The sequence below is a fragment of the Eptatretus burgeri genome, chromosome 9 (assembly GCF_056783735.1).
Source record: "Eptatretus burgeri isolate ZD-2024b chromosome 9, Ebu_testis_v1, whole genome shotgun sequence".
Taxonomy (NCBI): domain Eukaryota; kingdom Metazoa; phylum Chordata; class Myxini; order Myxiniformes; family Myxinidae; genus Eptatretus; species Eptatretus burgeri.
Window position 1 is genome coordinate 52,218,208 of NC_140969.1, and position 9,229 is coordinate 52,227,436.

At 45.9% G+C, this 9,229-nt stretch overlaps 1 protein-coding gene across 2 annotated transcripts in view; it reads right to left on the minus strand.

Moving 5' to 3' along the window:
• The window catches only part of PXDN (peroxidasin), a 202,716-nt gene extending 194,036 nt beyond the window's left edge, over positions 1–8,680 (minus strand). The window contains exon 1 of one of the 2 annotated variants that reach the window (XR_015061649.1): positions 8,388–8,680. Coding sequence is in view for 1 of the 2 variants with exons in the window: in XM_085895154.1 (XP_085751280.1) it covers positions 8,388–8,578 (191 nt within the window). In the remaining variant the exon portion in view is untranslated. The remainder of the gene's footprint in view (positions 1–8,387) is intronic. The other variant, XM_085895154.1, reaches the window with a different exon arrangement.
• Positions 8,681–9,229: the final 549 nt, after the last annotated feature.

Here is a 9,229-nt window from a genome sequence, read left to right on the forward strand (position 1 = left end):
ACATGATATTGTTACGAATTTTGCCCGCCTGGCGTGCGAACTCAAATCACGACGCGTCGCCCACCGGAACGGACAATTCAGTCGTGACCCTCTTGGAACTACCGCCAAGGAGCTAGCCACGGGTGGGGGTTTAACCTCACAACCCAGTCCGCATTCTACTCGCGCGAAATAGGGTGAATCGCCGAATGTCGATATACCTAAGTACCCGCGCGGGTAGCGTACCGAGGAGTTGTATCACGCCGCAGGTCGACACCGGACACGAACCGCTTAAGCGGCTCGTTCTGTGCTGCAGGGATAACCGAGCGGAGTTATCGCTGACCTCGACGGTTCAGATTATTTACTGGGTGTCTAAACCCACTACCAATCCCTTACGTGATGCAAGATGGCACTTTCAATGGGGGGAAAAAAGAGACGACAACGGGATACATTTCACACAAGCACATATTGCACACACAACACAAGCAAGGAATCATGCAATATACAAGCAACAAATAGAATGCAAAAGCAATACGACCGACTATAATTATTATTTACAAGCACTTACACAGTTTCTACTTGGCAGGACACGGCGCCACAGCATGCATACAAAAACAAAGAAAGACCTCCCTCACAGGCAAGGCGGTAGACGGCATAGACCTCCCTCACAGGCATAGACCTTTATGGTCGTGGGCCATGGATGACCGAAAAGGCCCACGAGACCGAAGGGTCTTACCCGCAGCCTCATGGTGCGACGGTGGGCAGGTCGCGACGTCTCGTCCCCACGGCAACTAGCGTAGCCGCGCCTGATCTCGGGCCTTGCAACGGTGGGGAGGTCGTGACGGCTTCTCCCCACCGCCACTAGGACAGCCGCGCCTGATCTCGGGCCTTGCAACGGTGGGCATGTCGTGACGCCTTCTCCCCACGGCCACAAGGACAGCCGCACCTGATCTCGGGCCTTGCAACGGTGGGCAGGTCGTGACGCCTTCTCCCCACGGCCACTAGGACAAGACTTCCACCCGATTGCCCCAAGTCTGTCTACGACGAAGACTTGGCCAACGACAGACTTGGACCAAGACCACAACGACCAAGACTTCCACACAACTGCACCAAGTCTCTGCTATCGGTGCGTTTTTCCAGGCGCTCCTCTTGCCCTTTTATTTCTCCTGCACCCGCCCCGCCCTTCGTGGCATGTGGGTGGGGGGAGGAACATTCCAGAGAAATTGGGGCGGAGTTGGTTTCCACGTCAAACTTGTTTACCGGAGGAGAAATTGGGGTGGCCTGGTTTCATTACTCCTTTAGTGGCCTTGTGGTGTGGATGGTGTGGTTGTTGAGATGGTGTGCTTGTTGAGATGGCGTGCTTGTTGAGATGGCGTGGTTGTTCCAAAATAACGACAGGTAAAGAAAAACGGCGAACTCAAAGCGTCGCAGCCCAGATGAATCACACATATTCCCTCAAAACAACAGGTGTGGGCTAACTACACATGAACTTATCGATATATCTCACCTGAGGACCTTTCTGGTGTATTGCAAATTTCCACAGCCGTAACAATATGTTCAATGTGTTGTCCCTCATGAGAAATGCACAGTTCAATGCGCTGTGCAAAATTGCAATGAATGTGCTGCATTAATACAGCATTTCCATCAATCCCTGAACATGCATCCGTGATATATGTATATGTATGTGAGTGTGTGTGTGTGTGTGTGTGTGTGTGTGTGTGTGTGTGTGTGTGTGTGTGTGTGTGTGTGTGTGTGTGTGTGTGCGCGTGTGGTGTGTTTGTGTGAAAGTTGCTGTTGTTGACTGCTATCTCCACACATGGGTGGGTTTCAGGAGATTGAATGGAGGGAGACCTCCCGGGTCTCAAAGTATCCGTGTGTGTGTATGTGTGTGTGTGTGTGTGTGTGTGTGTGTGTGTGTGTGTGTGTGTGTGTGTGTGTGTGTGTGTGTGTGTCGCCATTCTTCTCAGAGCTGGCTGAATGGATCTACATCCGTCAAACTTTCAAGAGTTTCATCACCGAATGCCTAGGAGTGTTTTAGGCAAAAACAAAAATGTTTTATTTGAAAAGTAGTTGGACTTTTTTTTGATATGTAGATTTTTTTTAATTGCTCCTTGGTACCTCAGCTTTTCTCACTATGTGAAAGTAATATTAAATAATCCCCGACCACATTCCTTAGTAGGTGTAGGGATGTGTTTTAGGCACCCACAAAAAAATAGAAAAAGTAACAAATTGATTTATTCAAAATGCCAACAGGGAGAGAACAGCACCAGGTAATGTCAGGTACCCACCGGGCATCGCCGGGTACCCACGGGGCAATGCTGGGTACCCATTCTAATTGTCGAAAGGTAAACATATACCACGTGTCACGGTTCACATCATCACTTTACGTTTAATTCCTGTTTCTACCAATACACACTCCAAAAAATTGCTCATTTGAGTTGAGACTTCTTCGAACCTACCGGAGATGGGTACCCTGCGAGTTATTATTTATTCTTCATTCTCAGTACAAAATTGTGATTGATGATCAGAGTAACGTGGATCATTTTTTCCTTTCGCGTCTCTGGTTCACAGGAGAGGCTGTCATGGTAACATAAAAAAGGACATTAGGACACTAAGCCAATTAGTGTTGTCCACGTTATTTGAACATCAAGTCACAGCATTGAGAAGCAGGCGCCAAAACCCCGACCTCAATTATGCCAAACAATCCCGAACAGCAAAGTATACACTCTACATTTCATCTATAAACACCAATGCTGGTTTAACGCCACAACATCGGTCATTCTGCCATGGTAAGTAAACATCAGGGAGGCAAGAGAAACAACAAATCCTTGCAGCAAAAGCCTGAGTGTTACTAACTGAGGGACAGTTCTGCAAACACACACACACACACACACACACACACACACACACACACACACACACACACACACACACACACACACACACACACACACACACACACACACACACACACACCATGCCATTTCAGGACAGTGTGAATGGCACCTCCATAATCTGTTCAAATGTTTAGAGAACAGGAAATAGAGCGATAATATGAGTTCCCTTGACAGGAACTTCAACACAGGAGGACATTAGGCTCATAAAGCCTGCACAATGGATGCCAACCGATGGTCGTTTCTCCATACTCTCTCCTTTTTAGATGTTGAGGTTCAAGCAATGAAGAAGCACACACTATTTATGATTTATTTGGTGGGACTCAGCTGCCGGTTTAGAACAACCAACCTCCCTGACTCAGAGGGGACGCTCGAGCCATTACACCATCGAGTCCAGTTACATTCCTTCAAAAATGTGGATCAATGGACGCTTCGTGTAAGGCAAAACAAAACGTTGGTTTCTGATATAGCCTATGTTAAAAACCATCTTTCCACTCCCCACCCACCGCACCCCCCGTACGGCTTTCAAAAAAATGGCCCAAAATTGGTCCCCTCTGATCCCGTCCACAAGGTTCGACATGAAACTCTGCATAGGCTTGTCCCATGTGCCGAAGGCCAGAAACACACAATTCAGGAATTGTCCTCTGAAGGACAGCAAGGTGACAGATCTCACTAATCAAGCAAAGCAACTTTGGTATTTGGACATTCTGACAGATGGTGCATTTGGCCATGGGGTTGTTTGTTTGGAAGACCTAGTCCTGTTCAAGTACAGACAGCAAAGAAGTCATCTTCTTTTTCTTCATTAATGGCCACAACTATTCCCACGTTCTTGCTGGGTTAGCCGAGTGAAGTTCTTGTCCCAAGTCTTTCACGAACCGGCAAGCCAGACATGACGCTTGTCTAAGTAGTCCGGGTAGGAATTTGTAATTTGGCCATGATGCCCGCAATAGCTCACCTATTCTTCGCGAAGGATACCGTGGGGCCCCCAAGCGTCCACCAACAATTGACAGTTTAACGTCCCTCCTCGGGACGTCACACGCATTGATGAACCACTCTGCCTGTGAAACACTTGGATCACAGTTTATTGCTGGGTCGGGATTCGAACACAAGTTAGACAGCTTAGAAGTGAGTTTGCGTACCTCTGGACCATCCTCCTAGCTCTATTTAACGATGACTGAGAGGTTAAATATTTGAAAAGCCTTCCTACAACGACAAATACCAAATCCAGGAAATCGATCCACACATTGGATTCTATCCAAGAAAGTTATCCCGGTAGTGCAGCCACCTTCTTGAGTTTCATTTTAAAGCAGCATCAAAGACTCATGGTCTAACTTGTACCTATAACATGTCGAGCATCAGGACACAAGCAGACACCAGTGTAACTTTTACATGAATTACATGTAAATTCGTCAATGGTGGCAAAATCATCAAAGTATGAGAGATTTGAACCTTTGGGGTCACCAAACAGACAGAAAGGCATGACTGGGATCTTCACATTGAGGTTTGCGTGTAGATGTTAAAGATTCCAGGCCACCTTTCGTAAGAGTAAGCCATTGTGTGTTGGTATTCCTCGTCTGTGAAATTCCAATTGTTTTTGTTACTGTCACTGGAAAAAAATAATGGCAAACTACCTCGTACATAAGCGAGACTACCTGAGCAACACTTGGTCTTCTGCTTGAATGATGTTAAGGATCTTAGAGTATCTTTTGGACTGGAAGGCCCTTTCGACTTCAGTCGCTGAGTTGTATCAACGTCCACCAGGTAGATACAACCTCGGCAAACTGTACATACGCGCTGTTCAAAGGTGGTCACCAGCTCAGCATTAAAAGCAGACTCCTTCAAATATAATCGCACGGAAGGAAATGCCTGATTACCCCAGAGAGGTTCTGACATTGAAAACAAAAAAAAGTTTGTTCATCATTCTGTGCTGCAGCTGCACGGGTGGAATGAAAACAGATCCACGAGCATTAATCGCACAATGCTAAGGGGCTAAAAGGAAGGACTTGCAGGAAAAATGCTTCGAGTCAAAAAAAATTACACCGCATACAACTACCTATTTTAACAAGGCTTTCTTTTTTTTTTCAGAACTGGCAAAGGATAGACCAAAACCTTTCATGTGGTGCAAGGAATGGTTTGGGAGCATCACATCTCAAATCTGACAGAACCGTTTGAGGATTACAACTTGGCTGGCTACAACCGGCCGTGTGATCGAAGGACCTTCAGAGAGAGGTATACGTTCCACCGGTGGATTGCACAAAGCACTTCATGGCCGAGAAGCCTCCAATTACTATGGGCATCGTCATTTGAGAAATGTACAACGAAACGTGGCAGTGTAACCAAAAAAAAAGCAACTTTGCAAAGTTCCAGATGGTGCGGCTAAGTGAAACCAGTTGTGGATCACATGGTAGCGGCGGACAGGGATTACACGACGTTGTACCAAATGGAAATTGCTATGAGCTTGCATCTTGCTGCCATGAGTCACTGTACATAACACTGTAAAAGCACGCTGGTAGTTATATTAGGCGGCACTTTTGCAGGATAGCATGGCGTTCGAGAGCACGGAAGGTCCAATGCTCCAGGTGTTTTCAGGAAAGGGAAGCTCTTCCAACAACTCGTTTAAAAGGAATCCTCTTGTAACTTGGCACACGCACAAAAATAATCTGATGCTGAACCTCCACACCTCACCACCACCATGGGATCGTTGAACCCCACAAACATTGCATGCTGCCTATGGGATCCAAGGTAGATAGGTAAGAAATGCTTCTAGAGTTCAAAGTGGTGTCCTATTGATTAATTTACATTAGAATGACTATGACTGAAGATGCACCGGCCTAAGCAGCAAGCTACTTGTAATGCAAAACAAGGTCATCCTGACAAGGGGCTTCTTCGACCTAATCTGAGTGGTATGTTTGCAAGAATCCCCCCCCCCCCTGCACCTAATGCCTGCTGTAAGCACGACTTACACACGAGCTCAACCGTCCAAAATGTCTGGGCACCCAGGAATGCCTATTTATGAGTTATCTTACAAGGAACTTGTTTATTTTCCATGAAAACGATAGTTCGCTAATGCCTGTAAGTATATCGACAAACCGATTTTCTCGGTGTTCTTTCTCTTCCATGAGCCTTGGCTTTGTACACAAAAAAAGCTTCATGCAGGAGAAGGCCATAGATCCAGAAAGCCTGCACAATGGTTTGCCAAACTCAGGTCGTTTGTCCGTACACTGTCCTTTTAAAATGATGAGCCTCAAGGAAGGAAGCAGCACGTACCATTTTTAAAGTCTTCGGTACCACTCGGCCACGGTCGGTTTCAAACCGCCGACCTCTCAGACTCAGAACGGATGCTCCAATCGTTACATCACAGAGTCTGGCTAATACACAAGTCTGCTTAATACCACTGGCTCATCAATCTACTCAATGCTACCATCAGGTTTTCAGGTTAACAAATATCCCTCCAATCTCAGATAGTTAGAATAGTTTCCAGATGAATGGTGTTGAAACACAAGAAGCACATTGTGCCGTGGCTGGCATCCTTTACACGGCCTCCAAAGGGTCAAGCGGCCAATCACTTCCATCAGTGGCCGAGACAATGGACGATTTAGGAAACTAATTTCTGTATTTTGAAACGTGTATTTTAAATTTGTCTGTTTAATGTGAACGGAGTTATCAATACATCTGAGAATATCAAATAACCTTGGTTGTGCAGCAACCTATGCCATTTGTTATCTGTGTATTCTGTACACATTGAAGGGATGGGGTGCGGTGCTAAAAAGAAGATGGGGGCAGTGATAGGAGAGAGATAGAGAGCTACAGAGATAAAGACAAAATGAGGGGGAGCATATGGTGGTTGGGGTTAAAAAGTTAGATGCTCAGCAGACCTGACATATGACTGAAGAAGAAAGGTTGTTGCACAACCCGGATAATCGGATGCCAGAGGTGTCCAGCCCGGCGAGGAGCCCAGAAAGGAGGGAGAAAGGAGAGGTCAAAATGTTCAGCCATTTGATGCATACGTAACTAGAAGGACACTTGGTGGAGCACATACCTCCACCATGCAATGCCTGATCCACAAGAACATATCTAGCCCAATACATTTTTGAGATATCATGCTATATATCATTTTTGGCCCGATCTCTCAATGGTGAAGAATCACTTTTAAAATTCTAGTAGTCGGATCTGGATTCAGATTTCCATCAAAATCGAAACAATTCGTCATTGCCGCACACCCAACCTGTCCACCAAGTTTCATCCGGATCCGTCCACAACATTTTGAGATATCCTGGACACAGACAAACAGACAGACAGAAAGGGGTGAAAACATAACCTCCTTCACCTTCAGTGGAGGAGGTAATAAAAAGAAACAATTAAGGAAGTACGAAGAAATCCAATGAACTGGCGGGATACCCGAGGAGGACATTTGGCTCATCCTGCCTGTTTTATCTGCACCCCATTAATTTAATATTGTTGGTTATTACCCCGCACACGCGAAGGGAAAAGCGGGGTTTAGCAATTGGTTCACTTCTGTCTGTCTGTCTGTCTACAAATGTCAGTTTATGATCGAGAAACAACTTCATTTCAATGTACAGTACTTTTAACAGCAGTTTTACAGTACTTTGGCTCTGAATTCATTCCGATCGCACATGTGCATGGAGGAGTGAGATAATTTCATTATCAAGGATAATTTCATGAAGCACATCATAAAGGACACAAACAACAGGAACAGATAATTAATGTAACCTGTTAAATAAGGTGGTGTAAAAGACGCTGCATCAACGGCGGTAAACGTCCGGAATGATTTTTTCTACGACCTTTAAAATCTTTATGTTATTTCACTTGAATTATATACTTCAACACGAGAACACAAATCACCGTGTTGGCACTTTCAAAGCCATTCCGTTTCGCAGTACTTGGACAAAATATTACCGCATTTTACATCATATCGACCAATCAAATTTTCCGCTTATAGACCCGGCCCATGTCCTTGTTTCCCAACACAGTTCACTAGTGGAGGATATTGTGTTCTATGAACTATCTCGTTGGTTTAAGTGACCACATCCACTGGGAATAGAATTTGCACTCTTAAAATGAGCTGTATACAGAATTAAGGGTTTTTAAAATGTAATTTGACATTGCGGTGACAAAGAGAGGTATAATTATAATACTGCACATGATTCTGAAAGGGAAGCATGGGGAGTTAGGAAACACCAATATGATGAAAATCACGGTGAGTTACAATCCAACATATTTACTGTGTAGTGAAAGTTTTAAGACATGGTGAGTTGGACGACACCATTATTGTGACCCAAGAGGAAGCACGGTGAGTTATAATGTGATATTTATATGGTGAACTTGGAATACGTCAATACACCAGCTGAGAAGGTATCTGTGATTTTTTCATGCGCAGCCAGACCCCATATGGTCCTCGACAATCATGACCCTCTTTTCCCCCATCCCTCCAATCTGGATATTCGCGGCTGTGACCACGCGCGGACCGGACCGGTCGAGAGTCCATTCAAAACTCACAGGATGCTGGTTTGGGGTCCGATGGCCTCAGGGACGCGCTCAAGCCGGAGGTGCATACAGCGCACGGTTGATCGGAAACACAGACAGCGTTCAGGACAGGCGAGCGCCGTGCCTCGAGGCCGAGCGGAAAGGCACAGCAGGAACAGCAGGCAGAGTGAACCGGGCAAGGAACCTGCTGGCCCACAGCCCATTGCGACTTTCCTGCCCACTTTGCTGCCAACACGAGGAGCCTCGCGGGCTATATGCGACCCTTTGCTTGGCGACAGGGGGTCCGGTTCACAAGGAGCGCGACCAGGCTCCGCCTGGAGGGCGGTCTTCGCTCCATATTTGGGCTGGTGAGGCGGATTAAGCGGCACGTGTGGTCAGCAGCACATTTTGGTGACCCTCCGGCTTTGACATCGGGTGTCTTTCTGGTTCAAATATCTCTTTTCCGAGCAAAGGGACAACTTTTAATCATGCGACAAAGGCATATGGTCCCAAAACGAGGTGGAGTCGTGCAAAACCAAGCGAGGATGTTCTTCAAACTCTCTCTTCCTCGAGCATCGATGACACTAGATCGAAGAAGATCGAAAAACTTTTCTTTTCAGACGCGTAGTTGAGGATTACAACTTTACTTGCTGCAACTGCCAGGTGGCCGAAGGAGCTTTAGAGATGTACGTCCTCCTCACATTATTACCAATTAAGTGAACGTACTATGACGTCATATTTCACAGACCTTTGTGGACAAAATTTTAACTGGTCCTCCCTCGAATTTGGATGGTTGGCCATTGTCGTCCTTTATTTTTAAAAGTCATTTCCTCATGGTAATGAAGACCGCTGGTGATTACATTGATTGTAGATTT